The sequence below is a fragment of the Sesamum indicum genome, linkage group LG8 (assembly GCF_026168435.1).
Source record: "Sesamum indicum cultivar Baizhima isolate 11 linkage group LG8, ASM2616843v1, whole genome shotgun sequence".
NCBI classification, from domain to species: Eukaryota; Viridiplantae; Streptophyta; class Magnoliopsida; order Lamiales; family Pedaliaceae; genus Sesamum; species Sesamum indicum.
The window spans coordinates 25,448,233-25,467,539 of NC_142664.1; the positions used below are offsets into that span (position 1 = coordinate 25,448,233).

At 38.4% G+C, this 19,307-nt stretch overlaps 2 protein-coding genes across 8 annotated transcripts; one reads left to right on the top strand and one right to left on the bottom strand.

Moving 5' to 3' along the window:
* The first annotated feature begins 1,011 nt into the window (after window positions 1-1,011).
* Window positions 1,012-2,558, top strand: LOC105180005 (uncharacterized). Its single transcript, XM_011103669.2, has one exon. It carries the CDS (start codon window positions 1,268-1,270, stop codon window positions 2,243-2,245), a length of 978 nt encoding a protein of 325 aa, XP_011101971.1. The 5' UTR covers window positions 1,012-1,267; the 3' UTR covers window positions 2,246-2,558.
* A 1,494-nt stretch (window positions 2,559-4,052) lies between these two features.
* LOC105180004 (formin-like protein 20) lies at window positions 4,053-19,144 on the bottom strand. Of its 7 annotated transcripts, none has more exons than XM_088883398.1 (17): window positions 18,472-19,143; window positions 17,067-17,773; window positions 16,767-16,988; window positions 14,055-16,684; window positions 13,647-13,767; window positions 13,326-13,397; window positions 12,301-12,399; window positions 12,149-12,190; window positions 11,420-11,500; window positions 11,294-11,344; window positions 11,132-11,213; window positions 10,404-10,498; window positions 6,825-6,896; window positions 6,628-6,744; window positions 5,677-5,745; window positions 5,160-5,226; window positions 4,053-5,041 (listed from the first exon to the last, which is right to left on the bottom strand). In XM_088883398.1, exons 1-17 carry the CDS (start codon window positions 18,542-18,544, stop codon window positions 5,031-5,033), a joined length of 4,611 nt encoding a protein of 1,536 aa, XP_088739524.1. In that variant the 5' UTR covers window positions 18,545-19,143; the 3' UTR covers window positions 4,053-5,030. The 7 variants fall into 7 exon arrangements, 4 of the variants coding, with proteins under 4 accessions (XP_088739524.1, XP_088739522.1, XP_088739523.1 ...); XM_088883396.1 differs by having other exon boundaries at window positions 4,053-5,079; window positions 18,472-19,142; XM_088883397.1 differs by lacking the exon at window positions 6,825-6,896 and having other exon boundaries at window positions 4,053-5,079; window positions 18,472-19,142.
* Window positions 19,145-19,307: the final 163 nt, after the last annotated feature.

The window sequence follows — 19,307 nt, forward strand, 5'->3', positions numbered from 1 at the left end:
GGACTAGTTTTGCAATTGTCTTTTATATATATGTCTAAGTATCTCATCAATAGATATTTCATTACATGTTTGTATATATATATATATTAGATAGTTATAAGTTTATTTTCTTACTAATTTTATTTTTTATTGCAATGCTTATAAGTTTATTTTTTTTTACAAATTCATTCTTTAACAAGAAGTTCAATCTAAATTGTATTCTTTTTTTTTTCCTTAAAAATAGGTAATTCACATTAAAAAAAAACGAAACAAGATATATATATATATATATATACACACATACATGATAGTGTTGTGCATCAATTATACTAATAACTTTACCTACACTTAAAGGACACACACAAGTCTTAATATTGGAAAGTAAAAATAAGTCATATTATTTGATCCCAAGAGTCTATTCCAAGCCATCACAAAAAGGCCCTCTTTTGAAATTCAAGCAATCTACCAAAAAGCCTACCTTCTTTCCTAAGCTCATCTCCCACCTAATTCCATCTTCTTACATTTCTTGTACAAAAATCCTACTCAAGAATATTTCTGAATATTACTATAATGATAAATGAAAATCAACAATAATCTCTTTCTCATTCCATGTTTATTTTTACTTGTACAATTTTTTTATAATATTTTCGAAAATTTCCCATACTTCAAAATAAAAAAGAAAAGACACTTTAAAGCGAAACTTTAATTCATGATCTTTATATTTTTAAAAAGAATAGATTTATGTAATATTACTAGATCATTACAATTCTAAAAGTTTGTAATATGTAATAAATTGAAATCAATAGAACATACTTTTAATTTAATTCATGATTTTGATAATTTTCGAAAAGGAGAGAAATATATTTTGTAATTACAGTAATTCTTGGGGTAGATCATTGTAATTACCCCTCTTACAAAATAATATAATCTTGATTTCCTTTTTCTTGTTTGTGGAAATTTATGTGATCCAACTAATATTGGGGAGTTTTGGAGATCACAAAGGCAGAAATCAGCAAAAGAGTCCAAACTAAGACATTGGTGAAAACAAAGCTGAAACAACTCCACCTCTTCTGCTGCTGCTGTTGGCATTTTTAGTTGTTGTTGGCCTATCCATTCCTCCACAGACACCAAACACCAACTCCAACACCCTCAAAACTACCATGCAAAATAAGCATCCACATCTCCATTTCAACATCATTTAAATCTTCACAACACAGCCATCTCATACACAAATCTACCCTCAAGAATTGATATTACTTTTGTGCAACAATACCACTCATCTCTTCCTATGGGGAAAGCCGGCGCAGTTCTCAGAAGATCAATCTTTTCGTTCCTGCAAAACTATCAGTACTTCACCTCAACGCCGGCACTCCTCGCCTTCCCATTTGCTGTCTCAACTCTGCTATCGCAGTCCCTCGTCTCCTCATCGTCCCTCTTCCCATTGGTTCATGGTCGCTTGAGTTCTCTTTTTCTTGCTGCAGGCTTCCCTCCCTCTTCGGAGCTCTTCACCGTTCTCGGTCTCAAGCTGTCTCAAACAATTCTTACATTTTTTTTTGTCTGTCCCTTTACGTTTTCCTTTCTCCTCCTCGCCAAGGCGTCCATCATCAAGGCCGTCGGCCCCCACAAACCGGCAGAACAACCTTCATTTTCTTCATGGATTCCACTTTTCTGTCCCCTTCTCATCACCCAACTTTGCAACTCATTAGTCATTCTTGCGGCAAACGCCACTTGCTTCTTCCTCCTAGTCATCTTTTTCAATTTGTTCGACATTTTGGGCCTTTTGTCCCCTCGATCACAGCTGCTGCTTTCGGCCACAGGAGCGGTGATTTACTCCATCATTCTTGCCAATGCCTACATTACATGCAACTTAGCGTTGGTGTTGGCTGGAATCGAAAAGCGTGGTGGCTTTATCTCAATACTCAAGGCTTGTGTTCTGATCCAGGGCAGAACAGCAACTGCATTATCTTTAGCTGTGCCTATCAACATGGCCTTAGCTGCCATTGAAGCCCTTTTTCAGTATCGTGTCATGAGTGCTTATCATCGAGCTAAAGGTCCCGATTCAGCCATGCTTCTTGAGGGAATGTTCGTCGGCTACTTGTATGCTTTACTAATTGTTCTTGATACGGTCGTCGGTTGTGTGTTCTGGAGAAGCTGCAAAACAGATTTCCACACTGATCGGGAAGAAGCGTACTCTCACCGGATAGAAATCAGAGAGATAGATGGCAAGTTTTTTGCAAAAACGGAGGCGTTTAACGGGCTTCTTTGAATTCTTCTTCTTTTTCTTTCAGTGATCAAGAGGATTGTATAAAGATATACATCTCATACAAAATAAAGCTGGTAAAAAAAGTGATTTTTTGTCTACTGCTGAGAACAGGGATGTAATAGGTCCGCCAGAAGTTGGAAAGAGAACAGCAAACCTTGGATCAGTCCTCTTCATTCCTCTCAGCTTATTTCCCAAATGGGAATTGGCAGCTTTTGATACATAGTCCAGAAAACCGATTTGGTTTTGTAAGTAATTTTCTTAGCCAAATTTGTATTGAAACTGCACTGATAATGATAAATCAACATATCTTCAAGAATTGCTTATTAGCAACTTCAAAGCATATAATAGACATTATTTCCACTATGCGATCAAGATTCATACTGGTTCTTTTAACACATACATATGTGGTGTGGTTATAAATGAGATAAAAGGGGTAGGGAATAATCAGGCTGGAGCACAATTAAGGTGGTTTGAAGTCTAAAAAGAGTCCCTTTAGGCTTTCTTTTTATTTCAACCAACTCCCTCATTTCAAAATTTTTACCAGTATCTATGTACATCGTAAGCTCTATTTATGGTAGAAAGTGCTTGTTTCATCCTTCAATTCTCTTTATGGCGAGAGCAAACTCATAATTCGCATATGAATCTTCTTGGAGGTGAAATATCCTTATTGTCGCCACGTCTATTTTTATTCCCCATTAAACATGTAACTGGATATTTGCTTGCCTACTAAGAAGGCATTCCCTGGAAATTTTGTATTTTATCAGTCTCAAAACATTATCGCATTTCACATTATTTAACAAGTTTTTGACTTCTTGAACTAATAGATTAGAACAAGGAAGTTAACCTTCGTCCGAGGGTCCTTATTTCCTTGGGAAAGTTGAGACGCAAGATAAAAGATATCAGTGCTAGATAACACTTGCGACTGTTCAACCTTACCTTTACACAAGGCTTTGAGGTAGAAGAAACAAAGCATGTTTTTCGAGTATATAAAATGCAGGAAAATTCGAGAATTACAGAAGTTAGAGTCGACTTGATTTAGAATGTCAATAGTCTGGAGGACTGCAATTCTCTGTTAAGAATATTGAACCTCTTGTGATCCCCTGAGCTATATAAGCTGTTCTGTCAGGAAAATCGCCCACCAGGCAACCGCTCTGCTCTCTATGCGTAGAACTGAATTGGACCAGAACTCTTCCCATCTCTATACATAGAATTAAATTGGACCATAGTTTCAGAAAATGCAGCCAAAAGTTTGCATGCAAATGGCAAATAGTTTTCCATTTCAGCAGCAAGAGGGCTATATCTACGACAAAGCAGACAGATGATGTAGTTGAAGTTCTTTTGTTGTTAATTTGACTGCAATCGTCAATACAATTGTAGGTAATTTGTTCTGAAACTAATGAAGTTGCATTCCAAACTTGTCGACCAGTAATTGAAACTACAACAATTAAATGAAAATGGTTCAAATATGTTATGCACTTGCGAACAATTATAAACTGTATTCCTCATTACATGCATCAGTTGGCATCCTTGCTATTATGATAGATGCATTCTTGGAGAGTTCCAACTGCCCAAGGCATCATGGTCATTCGTGCGTAAGTCTCACATTTAGAGCCCGTACAGTGAATGGCGATGATGTCTCAAGAATAACCTTTATAACCTATTAAGAAAAGAAACACACTTTTACCGGAACATGACATAAACAACTTGTTCCAAAGATGTTACAAGCAACAGATTTAAGAAAGTAGATGCTGCAATGGTCCTATAGAATAGGTGACTAATATAGGAAATGATTATAAAAGCACACTAGAGCTGGAAAAAATGCTTTTTCATCAATAAATGATATATCCAAGTACTTTCCACGTATTGAATCTAATGGAACACATCAGAATTTCTAAAATTTGAACACTGTACCCTGACTAGATCTCTATTCACTAACACAGCCTATTTTCTCTATCCTCTCTAATCCTTACTGCTATACAACAAATTTGGGGAAGATCCCACATCTGTACCTGACTAGTACAAGGAACCAAACCAATTTCTATGCTACAACAAAGAATTAGTGTTAATCTAAATACATGTTAGTGCTCTGTACACGTGTCACGGTACATTCTAGTGATCCGCAATCTGCATTACATTTCCAGGGTATCCTCACAAAAGTTTGATGTGCCAATGCGGTGCAGCTGTAGAAACCAATGAACAGTGTCCTTCAAACAAAAGGCGAGCCAGATTCGCTGGATCAATCCAACCCGTGTGAGACATTTCTGTCGAGACAGATAAGAGGGCCCAAGACATACCTCTTACAAATCTCACTTTGAGAAGAATCCCTTCTCCAATAAGCACAACCCTGTTACTTACAACAAAACAGCTGCCTGCATCATTCGAAGCAGCTGAAAAGAGCCATGAACCACTTTTTTATTGCCTTCTCTGCAGAACAACAGGTTTTGCTCAGCTGAAAAGAGCCATGAACCACTTTCTCATTGCCTTCTCTGCAGAACAACAGGTTTTGCAAAGCAGTGAAAGCAACCCCTCGCTCCATTTTCTTGGAACCCATAAATCCAATATTCAGCAGTACCAAGGCCAATGTGTTGTCAATCCAGCAGTGTCTGAGGGCCAACAGTGTTAAACCCAATGTACGCTGACCATTGTGGAAGAATCATTGTTTCCTGTAAAACACTGAACAACTCAGTCTTTCACTTCTTTCTTTGTTAGATTTGTTCCCTTTGCATTCTCCATTTCAGCCTCCTTTTGAGCTTTCTTCTTTTCTAGTTCAGCCTCTTTACAGTTTTCTTCATGAGCTTTCTGGAACAACCTCACAAAGTTTAAGAGGGTTGCAGTAACTGGATACATGATAAGACATTGACTCAGCGATCTGCAATGTCAAATGTCACCAGAAGAAAAAAGCAGATTTTCATGTTACCTTGTTCAAACGGGCATCGCGCAGGATCTTCACCAAAATATAGAGCCAGTGCATCCGCATTTCTTCCCTGCCAAACAATTTCAACAATTAATCACTATTACAAGGAAAAATAGTTTGATGCTACCACTTTACAGAGTATTAATTACAGTGACTTCCCCTGATGATAGTTACAACAACTTCCCCTCAAAATTAGTATAATTACTAACTACAGCTTCCTCCTCTTAAAATTACAAAACTTCCTATATTTCTGCATTTGAGAAAAACTTAAAATTGCATCCTTCTGATATTAGATACAGAACAATTACAACCCTGAGTTTTTGAGAATAGAATATTAACATCTCATCAAAGTTTCTTAACATCACCTGTTAAAATGGAATGGAGTAATAAGTAAATATTGTAAACTTGAAAAAGAAAATTGGAAATTTTAAAGGGAAAGGGATATGGTTAGTATTACACTAACACCTAGGGAAGGTCACTGCCTATAACCTATTACACGAGGATTCAGGTAAATATTTACCGCAACAGAGTATAGATTCGTCACAGAGGACACTTCACTCTCGGCAGCACCAACAAATTCCTTCAATGTCTGTGAATGGCAAAAACATCTATGTTTAGGACATAGCAAAATGTTCTTTGCGATCTTTTACTAATCGAGAAAAAAGGAAAAGCTAATCTCCAGATGAAGTTGAAAATCACGTGCCAACATGAGGGAAAAAAAGAAAGGGAGGGATTTCATCTCTCAAATTTAGGTAACAATTAAAGGTGTAAGGTGAACCGAGCCACTCAACTCAAGCTCAAAATTTTTAACACAAGCTCTTTCACAAGGAGCTTGAGCGAAGTAAAAATTTCTGAAAGCTCACGAACCTTCTTGGGAGCTTTCCCTATGTTTTCAATTTATTTATAATATAATTTCAATAATAACAATAGTCATAATAATAATATTATACTTAACAAAAAATAACAATGACGAGAAAAGAATATGCATTATATTGTAAATTATAAGGTAATAAATCATTCATATTACATAATATTTTAATTTAATAAATCTATAATGAAATACACATGATTGTATGGTTTTTTTTTTATATGATATATTATAACAAGAGAATTAATGGTAGTCAGTAGGAAATAATTATATTAAATAACTACGAGTAATACTATTCACATCATAGTAGCTGATTTAATTTAAGTGTAGGCAAGCTCGAGCTTGAGTTGAAATAAGCTGAACTTTGACTGGAACTAAACCAAGCTCGATATTTTTTAACAGAGCTTGAGATCAAGCCTAAATGCAAGGCGCTAACTTGATTTCAAGCTTCTAAAGTGCATTAAGCTTGAGCCTAAATCTGAATTTTTTTGAAAGTTTAACTCGAGCATGACTCCGAGTGTAATTGAGAAATGATGCAGTGTGCATAATATGCATCATGTATCAATGCAATAGTAACTGAAAGTAACATAGAAGCTAGAATACCTTGTGAAAGATTTCAGATACAGGACCATCGTTCTGTGAAGCATCCAATTCCTGCTTCACCTTTTCTAAACCCTTGATAATGGCTTGCATTTCTTCAGCCAATTGTTTTAATTGTATCTGCAAAACAACTCATTTCTCTTCAAGCCCATTGACAGTACTTAAAAACTATCATCTAGTAGTAGAACTGAGATAGGAACCTTTGTGGCAGCTTCCAAGTTAATAAGATCTTTGTGAAAGTCTAGTAGATCTGGTGTCTTAGAGGCAAGCACCTAAAAACATACAAGAGAAGGACTCAAACACACAACTGAGATTTACTGCATATTTCCATTTCTAAGACCTATATAATGCATCCTACACCAAGTAGCAACATTCACTGAAAGCAATTGCAAATGCAGTTCGAACATAGTGACGTTGTGGTACTTGAGAGTTACCTATTATATAATACAATCAAAGTTGACAAACTTACTGACGGTGCAATAGATCTTTTGAAATTTTCCTATTCAAGAACATCTATAACTTAAATCCTTAAAGGGGAAAAGAGATCCAAAAAACATTGTGCTTCAGGCAATTGTATATCGTTAAATCCATGGTTAATTGATCACCTCCTTCAAAATAGCTTAAATTAATTACTAATTATACCCCTCTCTCTTTTGAGACTACAAAAAGCTCTGCCTAAGGTTTCTCTGCTACAAAGCCAAATGGCATAATGAAATGATCACTTCAGGAACACTTTATATTTAAAGAGAAAACAAAGAAAAGGCTTCAAATCTTCCAAAAAGTACAAAGGACAACTCCACCTCTTCATCGCCCATAATTATCCACATACACCTTGAATAAAAATACATAATCCAAGTCAAATTACACTTCAATGGCCGAAAATAGAACCCTCAAGAAGATGCCTCATGGAATCTTCTGACCAGGAAGCTTATCCAGATTTCAGCTTGTGGCAAGCTCAACAACAAGATGGGAAGTAATAATGTGGATGCTTTTGTGGGAGTGGGACAGCAATATCAGAGAACGAAGCAGCAGTAGTACAGCCTAATTTACCCAATGAGTGTCTTATTTTGTTTCTTTTATTTGTTTTATTTTGTTTCCTTGGCCAGTCATGATTATGTGTTTAGGGGTCTCTTTCCCCTTCTACCTAAGATCCTTTCATTGAGGATCTCTTCCTTTGTTATTAGCAGGCTTTAAAATGGTTCAGTATACAATAAATGGAATTTAATTACTCTTAGAGAGAGCTCTGTCAGGACGAGTTTGTCTCTCTTCAAATTCACTCTAGGTCACAATAGGATTCTTCTCTGTGTCTGGACCTGTGACTAGGTCCTATGCTAAGGCACACACAAAATAGATCTTCTCTATTACAGTGCTTTTAGATAAAGGTCTACAGGTAATTTTCCAGACGGGAAAGAAAATTTAGGAGACTGATATTCTGAAGAACAGTTGTTCCAGCTGTGATTTGGTATATTTCAGTAGAAAGTCACGCCCGTATCTTTAGGAACTATTACTCGTTAATAGCTGCATTTGGCAGAAACTTACATAACTTGCCTCTGTTCGGTGCAAGGCAATAATTTTCTCTGTGGATTACCTTCAGGCCATCGAAAAGAGATTGGCAAGCAATTTTTGTGCAACTTATTCATGTGTTATTAAGGACTACTAGTACTCATCCTTGTAATTTCTCTTTCTTTCTAATCAAATTTATTTTTAATATCAAATACATTCATTCATAGAAATATATACTCTCTATGTGGATCTATTAAATTTCCCCTTCCAAGGGTAACATGTGTTCACTTCAGTCTGTTCTCCTTTGCTTGCTTGATCATTGTCTTCTTTTTCCGATACTTCAATCCTTCATCATTAGTTTATACTAGTTTCTTCTTGTAAAAAAACCACATTAGTTTAAAATCCCATCCTTATGGAACAACCCAAAAATAGCCTGTTTGCCAAAATTGTTGATGGGGGTACTTTCTAAGGTGACTAGGGTTCTCCAACATCAGTTTAGCATCATCCTCAGAAAATCAATAATGTCAACAAGCGTTTCACAATATAACGAGGAAGATATCAATTATTCTGTCCACTAGTTACGCACAAGCAGCTTCAAGAGGTGAAGATCCAGGACATATTCTACAACCACCATAATGGTACCAAACAAAGAAACCGATAGGCATGGCACTTATTCTGCATTTCAGCATCTGTGGTTAAGCATTTGAAGCTTATTTTAGATCGCATTCTAAATCATAATAACTTGACGGTATTTCTTTTTAAGGAAATTCAAAGTAGCCTTGCCCAGATATCTATTTCTTTCTATAATGACACCTATTTTCCTTCTTGTCAAGCTTGGTTGTCTTCTCCTAATATGAATCAGAACGCTGAAAGTAGCAAATCATCATTTAAACAATTGACCAGAATATATTTATGAAGTTCCAAAAGTGAAGAATCATGCATCCTTTAAGAACTCTAAAGAAACTAGTTCCCCATCTCAAACCTGATATGGATATACATATTTGTTGATAGTAATATGGGTAAGATTTGACTCCACCAGCCCTACGTTAAATTCCCAAGATGATAATATACCTGTAATTTAGAGAAAGTTATGTCATTGCTGACTCCATGGATAAAAAGTCCATGAGAGGAAGCTAACTAGAAAGCCTGCCCAGGCCACGGCTTAGAAGAAAGACTTACATCCAGAGAATGAGTGTTATACAAAATTTGATGGAAGCTTGGAGGAACAAATGAAGCCAATGTGCTGAGACATGGGGATCTTTCCAATCTCACATATAGACAAAGGATGACCATAAAGTTTGATCCGACAATCGACTTAGCAGAGAAAAGTACCATGATCAAAGGAAGGGTGAAAGTCCTAATCTTAATCTCCATGCCCTATGCACAGAGTGGAAGCTTCTATGTGTTTGAAGCATCTTTTATGAAGCAAGGCAAAGTTCCAATACACCAAATGCTTCAACACTTCATAGGCAGCAGGACAATGAGCGACCAACAAAAGACAAATTCAATGGAGATTTTTGTTTTCTAACCTTTTCAGCTCAAGAGAATTTTCATTTGGAGATAATTTACTGCAAAAAAAGGAGTACTCAACTTCAATTGTCTCTACTAATTAGTCTGTAGCTATGAAGTGCTCTAGGCTAAGGGTGTTCAGGTTAGTTATAATTTTTTTTTCAGGTTATACCCAGAGTCCCAATAAATCAAGGGTTAAGGTTAGAATTAATGAATTACTGATCTCCTAGTTGGAGTCTCAATCCTTTTCTAGGGAGGAGTTGTCTTTAAGGTCTATTGTAATCTTCTTATTCCAATATTCTTGATTATTATGTAAAATTAATATTGTTCTGCAAGGGTTTATTTCAACTATTGTGAGGTAAAACTTTTTAATTCTGTTGTTTCTATTGCTTCTCCTTTGATCCCATTATCTTCTTTTCTTTATTTTTTGCAGTAGTTCTTCTTCAGCACTTTTCTCCTTGCCATAAAATCACTATGTTAAATTCCACCTATCCCCTATACAACAATTACATGAACAACCTCATTTTCCTAGAGTTACTGTCCATGGTACACTTCACATCGTTAAGCCACCTGGTCTATCCTATTGACCTGGTAGGATCCAGTGAACTGGTTCACCCTTAAAACTGGGGAATTATGGGTTAGCTGATCCAAACTTGACATATGCCTTGGTCAGGGATATGGTTGATTAATTCAAAGTCAGAAAAGAGTTTTGCAAGCTGCACAAAGATATTTGGAGGAGAAAAGGGCAAAAAGGAAATGGCAGATACCTTACAAAGATAATGCATGAGTGTCATCTTGCCTGTGGTTGCACGTGTATCTGTCAGTTTCAAAAGACTATCCAATTTGAATCCAATTGCAGCACCTGAAACAGGAAAGGTTTGAACTTTGGTACATTTTAAAACATGAAATGCTTTTTGCAATAAGTAAAATAAAACTGATTCTTTTTTTTGCGAGACTTGTTGCTCCACTTCCTTTCTGTAACTTCGGCAAGTTACTCCATTTCCTAGAATGGATTTTTTGTTTTTCCACAACTAACCTCTCTTTTTAAGTATTTATGACCTAACATGTAAAAGTAGACAAAACTTAAGACTTTTTACCACTCTCATCTAGAACACCATCCTTGATAAAATTATCCCCGCATTTGGGACTGAGGGAGTTTTGTTAGAGTAGACAAGTCAAGACTTGAAGATGATGTCATCACTCTTTGCTTACCATTTCAATAATATAGTTATAATTGATTCTATGACATGAGGTGAATTTTCTGAAAGAAAATCATATTTTGTAATGCACCAGGCCATGCTTGAAGGAAAGATTTCCAAAAGACTCTGCCAGTATAATTCTTAAATTATATATCTTCGATATGTACAATGAAGCAATTGAAGTTCTGAATTAACCCATCATTAATGATTTGAAACAAAAGAGTCAAAAAGTAACCCCTGCATTGCGAGTTCCTGAAAAATCATAATTTTGAACATTTTGATATAAAGGTCCATACCTCTGGCAGTTCCCTCATTCAGTGTGTTTCCAAGGTACAAAATCTTTTTCATAATTTCTTTCAGTTTGAGGGAGTTCCTGACCTGGTGCAAGAGTGAAGAGTAAAGTCATTCAAGTAAATAAGAAAACAACAAATAAATATTCACTAGAATCCTTTATGTACCTCTTCACAAGCAGAGTTTACGACATTCAAGCTTTTTCTGAAATCAAAAACCTACAGTAGAGCGCACATATTTTGATAACTAGCACATCACAGTAACTTCAGGAAATTATTTAAAATCAAGCAAACCTGAGAGTTGAATTGAATCTTGAATAGGAAAACCCTTAGTTTAGATTCCACTCTTGGTGCCTTCATCAGCTCCAGGAAAAACTGAAAGATAGAAGTCAAACATCCAACAGAGTCCACAACAATGAGGTTCTCTGAAAGAAGGGGAAACTAGAATTGGAAAAGAAAAATCAACATAATTGTTAATTACAATCAGTCTCAGAAACAGAATTTCTGCAACAATAGCTGCATGATGCATTTTTCTCCAACTCATTAAGCCAATGATGACTCAGCCTATTGAATCTACCTATCTCACCAATTCCAATTGAGCAAAATGAATGAACCTTATCTTATTCAGTACTTGATGGTAAATTGTATTTATTAGCATTAATCTTCTACAAGCAACTTTAGAGAATAATTTCTCTGAATTAGCTGGACCAATGGACAAGAGAATGCAGTAGAAGGAATGCTCAGTTCCCCTTCCTAGTTCAAGAACATTTCACTAAAAGAGCAACAGACACAGGCTCTTCATAAGAAATGGAGATTCTGTCCCTTTAGCCTGATATCACATTTAGCTTTAACCCAATACTCTTCAACCTCTTGGACTAATTAGTGCATAAAACAAGAGAAATTTACAAGTTCTATCATCAAAACAAGTTAGTTCATTCACATCTTGCATGGACATATATCATCAACAAATAGAGCACAAATATCATCATCAGAAAGGTGAAAATAATGATCCAGTTCACGGACCTGTTCACACTTCCCCAAATTCTCCTTGTCACCTGTGTAGCCCTAAAATTCATAATGCTAAATTTATTAAGAGAAAGTAATGGCTCCTTGGATCAGTGGAAAATACTGTAAATATTACAAGTTGCTGAATACATGAGCAAGTGAAGTGTCACCTTGAGAAGCTCCATCTCTTCCTTTTTTGGACAAAACTTTATGAGATTTTCCACTTGATCAGCATCTAATGTTGAATCATCCATTGCAAGAACTGCAACCTGTCAGAGTGAAACATCCATGCTGTTATAAGAATAGGAAACAAACTATTAACAAGATAGGACTAGACACACCCGGGAGATATGACCATCTCCAGCCATACAATATTGGGTGAAACAAAGGAATTTACACCATAGTAAAAATTCAGGATGTAGGTATTACTCAATAAGCCTTTGTCACTAGCTAACTATTCAAGGGCATGGGAATATCGAATAGATCTCATCAATTTGGAAAATGAAAATATGTTAAAAGGTTTGCAGTGGATTGATAAATCTATTTAACATCAAGAGGCATCTGATAGAAAATCTGATATGCAATTCATTCTGAAAGGTACATTGATATGCAAGTATATGGTAGTCATCTTCAATTATTCCTACTTTTACGGAAATTTGAGCAAAAATTTAATAGTCAGTGTAACAATCAATGAAATCTTTGAGTTTTGTCACTTGAGAATTCCTAGGCTGGGCTGGAAACTCTCTAGTGTCACACTATTCATCCCTCAAAAATTTTAAATAAATCTTTTACATCCTTGCATTATTTTAGCTGCTGCATGGACAGAAAAAAAGAAATAAGGACACACCATTCACAACAAATCATATTTGCTTTCTTCCATTTATACACATCATAGCTAAGAAAGATGAAATAAAGAGACAGAATATTTCTCACTTATAGCCATATGAAGCAGAGAAGTCGGTTTTAACCACAGATGCATTTTGAAGAATTAAAGAACACAGTTTCAGAAAGAAAAAATAACAAAACAATTCAGAGAAAACAAAGGCACAAAGCTAAAAGTCATCCACAAATAAATGCAAACTAATAAAATGTTGGACACATCAAACACATGAATGATTTAACCGGCAGAAGCAAACCCTATAACCAAGAACAGCAGAGCAAAACAATTGAGACAATATGCACTACCTTAGCTTACCATCATGTCAGGAAGTGGCATTTTCACTTTTGTGAGCATGATTTCAACATTATAGGCCCTCTTTAGGTCAATCTACAAAAGAGAATGGGTGGAATTGAAAACAGTAGTATGAAAAAGTGCAACCAGATTTTATACGATTACATAAATTTTATTTCTTGCTCATCAATGACTAATAAAATGATATAACACATCAAAATTCACAAGTATGTGCTCATTTCTCATTGTTCTTTTAGATTCTAAAGAATTCCTCTAAAAGTTTCAATTAATTATCCCCAAACAAATGTTACCAGAGAAATGGTTATTGGTTTCATACAACATTACCAGCTGGACTTTGGTAGGCTTAGATTCAGCAGGCTTTTTCGCTCCAGCTTTGCCAGCTGCACTTGTCTTTGGGGTGGCAGAGAAAAGAGTCTCAATTTCTGACACATCAAATTCTGGTGCACTAGAATTAGAGGGCAACATATCAGTAATTTAAAGGAAACAAGAAGCAAAAGGAAGAGAAATAAAAATGATAAATTTTCTAAAAGGCCTATGCGTATAGATACATATTCAATTCATAGAGGTAAAAGACTCATGCTAAGTAACAGTGACAGAGGTAATAACAGAAAATTATTTTCTTTTATAAGGTAGAAGGGGGCTCACAGTCAAAGAAATTACTGAATATAATAAACGAACACAAGAGCTAGCTAAGTCTACTAGGAAACTAAACCAGGAGAGAAAGAGCAATACATTTGAGTTCCCCCATGCCTCTGCAATTCTTCCCACAAGCTTCCTCGCAATGCCTTGGTCACCTTGCTCCAATGAAGTGGCTTTAAGTTAGATTTTCGAGGTGTTCCAGTACGGCCACGCCCTCTGCCAGCTCCCATCCCCCTACTGTCTGCTCCAGGTTTTGCACCGAATGGTGGAGGTGGGGGTGGTCCCCCTCCTGGAGGTCCAGGAGCTCCGGGAGGTGGGGGTGGGCCAGGTGCATGACCTCCAGGAGGGGGTGGTGGAGGAGGTGCTCCTCCCATTAGAGGAGGGGGTGGTGGAGGTGGTGCTCCTCCCATTAGTGGAGGGGGTGGTGGAGGTGGTGCTCCTCCCATTAGTGGAGGGGGTGGTGGAGGTGGTGCTCCTCCCATTAGTGGAGGGGGTGGTGGAGGTGGTGCTCCTCCCATTAGTGGAGGGGGGGGAGGAGGTGGTGCACCTCCCATTAGTGGAGGGGGGGGAGGAGGGAAACCAATTGAAGGTGGTGGAGGTGGTGGTGGTGGGCCACCCATAGGAGGAGGTGGAGGTGGTGGAGCTCCATATAGGGGAGGGGGGGCTGTAGGTGGTGCACCAAATGAAGGAGGGGTGGGTGGCGGTGGTGCACCATTAGGAAGTGGAGGTGGTGGTGGTGGTGGTGGTGGTGCACCATTAGGAAATGGAGGTGATGGTGGTGGACCACCATGAATGGGAGCAGGCGGTGGAGATGGCAATGCAAATAAAGGAGGGGCAGGTGGTGGTGGTGGTGCTCCGGGTAAAGGAGGAGGGGGTGGTGGTGGAGGTGTCATGCCAGATGGAGGAGGGGGTGGCAGCGGTGGAGCATCATGAATACGAGGAGGCGAAGGAGAAGGCGTTCCAAACAAAGGAGGGGATGGCGGTGGTGTTGTACTATGAGAAAGGGATATTGGTGCTGGTGGAGCACCATTTTGAGGAGGTGGAGGTGGTAGAGTGTTGTGCGTAGGAAAAGAAGGAAGCCCATGCACAGAAGGAGGTGGAGGAGGAGGAGGTGAAGGTGGTAGGGTACTAGGCGAAAAGAAAGAAGGAACCTCATGGACAGAAGGAGGTGGAGGAGGTGGAGGAGGTGGAGGGGGCATTACCCCAGTAGGATAACTTTGTAAGACATGAGCAGAATGTGTCGAAGGAGGAAAAAGAGGTAGAGAACTTGATACTGTTGAAACCCCGGGCAAAGAAATTCCAGCATCCCAAGGTGGTGGTGGAGGTGGAGGTGGTGGCGGTAAAACTCTACTAATATTCTGCGCACTAGGAGGGGTAGGAGATGGAGTTCCCAGCAGAGTTGTTCTTAAGCTTGCATTTAGAGACAGCAAGGGTGGAGATGGAGGTGGAGGTGGAGGTGGATGGGAAGGCAATAAATCAGTAAAATTTACATTTTCACAAGATAGAGTTTTGGGCGGTGGAGGTGGGGGTGATGGTGGTGATCTTGGACGAAAAGAAGTAACAGTACTTTCAGATGAAAAGAGTGGAGGTGGAGGCACACTCAGCTCTCTGGCCTGTGGAATTGTTGTAGATGGTAAAGCAGGTTCATTTAAATATCTGGAAGTGGGAGGTGGTGGTGGTGGTGGTGGTGGTGGAGGGGGAGGGAGTGGAGAAGAAGTAGACGGGAAGGAAGGTGAAGGTGGCAGCTGATCTGGAATAAGTTCCTGGACCTCATGTCCAACTTGTGGATTTGAAGAAAAAGTTGGGGAAGAAGCCTCTTGGGCCAGTGACAAATCTAGTGATGATGGACAAGACACATGCTTCCCATGGCCTGAAACAGAGTTTCTGCCAGCTGTGGCTATTGCTTCTGAAGCCGCAGTAACCAACTGGGGCTTAGATTTCCCCCCAGATGGAGAATCCTTGCTAAGAGCTAGCAATGCTGGAGCACTGTTATGCCTTGACGGAGGGTAATATACATGCATCGAATTAGTGTAAGAACCTTTATTAGAAGGTATCCACCTCGATACTGAATTGGGCCTTGCCAGTCTTGCTGGAGAGCTTTGCGAGTCTTGCTGCTTAGTTTTCTTGCTGGCACCAACAGCATCTGAAGCAGATTTTGAACTAGAAACTGACTGCTTCTTCTGGACAGTTGATAGCCCTTTATCCAACTTCTGCTTATTATTATCAGAGGCAAACTTCTGTTGTGGACCTTGCTTGTCAATCTTCTTCATTAAAGTAGGCACTTCTGGACTTTGCTTATTCTCCTTTTCTTCAGACTTTTTGCATATGCCAGCATCCTCCGATTTGGTTTCTGCATTACTGGACACATCAGCTATCACAGACCTAGACTCTGAATGAAGAATCCTTTTGCCCAGCCAATTACTGTTAGGCTCCATCTTGCGATCATGTCTGTGAATGGCCTCATCTGCTGGATAACCCTGAAATGCATGATGTTGCAAATCATCTTTCCTGGCTACTTTATGATAGCTTTCATCGTCCTGAGCTCTAACTTGAATTGTATGGTTATCAAACTCCCCCCTGCCATCCTTCCCATCCAACAAGCTGCTGAATATCTCTTCTGCCTCAAAAAATTCCTCAGGTGACGCAACTGATTCATCATCATCTTCATCTATCGCTTCTGAGGTGATAATAGATGGAACAGAATCTGCATCCGAAAAGAGTACCTGATACGGCAAACACAAACACGTATCCAACTGGTAACATTCCAAAAAGTAAGAAACACAGTAAAGTAATGCAAAACCTTACCTCTGCTCTGAATTCCCTTGAAATTTGGTCCTTGGCATCCCAAAGTAGATCAATTTCATCACGGCTTAGCATCAAAACATTTGACCGAACAAATCTTGTATGGAACATAATTCGAAAAATAATTTCCTGTGTTACTAGATCATCCTCCAAATGAACACACTCAAGAACAACATCTCCTTGAACACGCCGATTGATATCTACTTTTACTAGTTCACACTCTTCCTGCAGCCACAGATCATAAGAACAACTCAACATTTTAGCAGAACCTATCAAATCAGAAGTTTAAGAATTTGGCTCTACCTGTTGATAGAAACGAAGATGTTTTTTCATGTTAGAAGTTGTAAACAAAAGCTTTGAACTTCTACTGGATGTTTTCGAATGAGAATCCTGACTATACACACGGACTACTGGCCGGCATCCTCTTCCACCATCATATAGAGGAAGGATTCTGAGTATTATACAATCCAACTCCAGAGGTGAATCTGATGGTGGCCTATCCAACCGAAAATTTCTTCTAGAGATGTACTGAAGATATCTGAGCTGAGATGGCTGCGGGTTCAAAGGAGTCAAAAGATGAAGAAGTTCCTTCGGTGCTTGCTTATATACCATTTCAAGAGTCTTCTGCTCACCAGTATACTGTCTTCTGTACAGCAGAAGGGCAGCTAGCATAAATGCAAGGACAGGCCATCCTCCCCTTTCACAATGCATTAAAAGAACATTTTGTTGGCCCTCAAGTGACAACCAGCTCTCACTAGATCGCAAGAAATGGTACATCATCTCCAAAGGTAATAGTGGACACCCTTCATACTGCTGAGGATACTCCATGACTTTCATAGGATACTGAGTCAATACATCAGATAATTGGCTCCTCCTGTCCCCTTCTTTGAAATTGAAAACCATGAAAGCAGCATCAGGGTAGTGGTCCTGTAGCTGAGCTACAATCCCATTCATGTATGTGCTGTACTCATCTTCATCGAGCACATCACTGGAGAAGCAGCAATCGAACACTGCATTGAGAACAAAACAAATGGTGTAGCAACAAAGTCATAATTCACAAGTCTGTAAGCATCCTTAACATGATGCACTTCAAAGTGTTCCCGACATGCAAGGTAAAGAACTTGTTGAATGTTGACCTTATTAACTTTATTAGCAGTTCGGCAAATAGTATGTTAGGGGGGAATCAGAAAATGAGCGTCGATATGGCAATCCAAGATAAATTTCTTGTCAAGTATCATGCAATTTCGATGACTCTGAAAACAAATCTTGCATAGCACTTAAAATCATATAATATGCTTAGAGATCCAAAACAACTTTTTAAACACAAAACATTGATTTCTGTTTGAAATTACATTTACACGATGACCCCAAACAAAACTGAAATGCCCAGACTTTAAAATATTCAGAAGCCTCTTTACTTCCAAAAGAAGTTATGATATAGTTTTTGCATTCCAGCCAAGGAGGGCACATAAAACTTCAACTTTTAGTTGCAGCATCCAAGAAACAGTAATGATGCATGTACCCCACAAAAGCCAACCCAACTCAAGCAAGAATTCCGCACAAGTTAAAGCTAATTAATCCCATGACTTACCCATCATAGCTCAGACGTCCAACAAACCAAGCCATTACAATGACATTATAATTCAAAATTCCCAGCACTCAAGAATCGAAGTCATAATTAAACAAGAAAAACTAGCTTGAAGCATACCGTAGACCCTCTCAGAGATCTCTAGAAGACGATCCGGCGGCTTTCGATAGAAGAACCTTCTGAACAGCGCCATCTAATGGCGCTGTTTTATCCCTGATCGGATCCAAAACCCCTTCTCCGCATCAAGTATCCCAATTTTTCCCCTCAATTAGACCTAACTAACAAACAGATTTCCCGCAATTTACCAATCAGCCATAATGCAATCATAAATTCACTGCTACGAGCAACAATTCAACAAACCCAGATCAAATATCGCAATCCCAGCAAAGGGTTTTGACCCTCAAGAGTAAATTATTGCTTTTCTTGACCCAAATTTCAGCTCAAGAAATGAACAAAGCCAAGAATTAATTCAAGAACAGAGAATCTAGGAAGCAAGTGAGACAGTAGTCAATTGATTAATCCAGAGTTTCAGGGTTTGAGGTTAGGGAGAAGAATGAGAGGGAGACAAATTAATTCCCGTTTGTGATTGGATATCATACCACATTCCCGTTGATCATTGTATCACAAAAATCAAATAAAAAAAATATAGGATAATAAAATGGAGCGAGGGAAGAGGAGAGAGAGAGAGAGAGGACATGCAGTGGGGCTGTAAAATGTGATCGTCAGGCGGACAGACCCGACCCGGATAATGAATGATTACGACCCAACTGTGCTTCGTTTTTGTCTGTTTTCTTCTTTCTTTTTGCTTTTTCCCCTTTTTCTTAATTCTTAGGGATTGATCGTCACGTGGTCAACGCATGCACGTGCTCACAACATCTAACGTACGGCCGCATGTAACTACCTTGAAAAGTTGACTTTTGGCTTCTATGGAATTTTGCCACAATTATACTTACACC

Coding starts and splice junctions, on each gene's coding strand:
- LOC105180005 (XM_011103669.2), top strand. CDS start 1,268: ATGGGGAAAGCCGGCGCAGTTCTCAGAAGATCAATCTTTTCGTTCCTG.
- LOC105180004 (XM_088883396.1), bottom strand. CDS start 18,544: ATGGCGCTGTTCAGAAGGTTCTTCTATCGAAAGCCGCCGGATCGTCTT. Junction 13,768..14,054: donor AGGCATGGGGGAACTCAAAT/GTATTGCTCTTT, acceptor CTCTAATTCTAG/TGCACCAGAATTTGATGTGT. Junction 12,400..13,325: donor TGCCACTTCCTGACATGATG/GTAAGCTAAGGT, acceptor TCACTCTGACAG/GTTGCAGTTCTTGCAATGGA.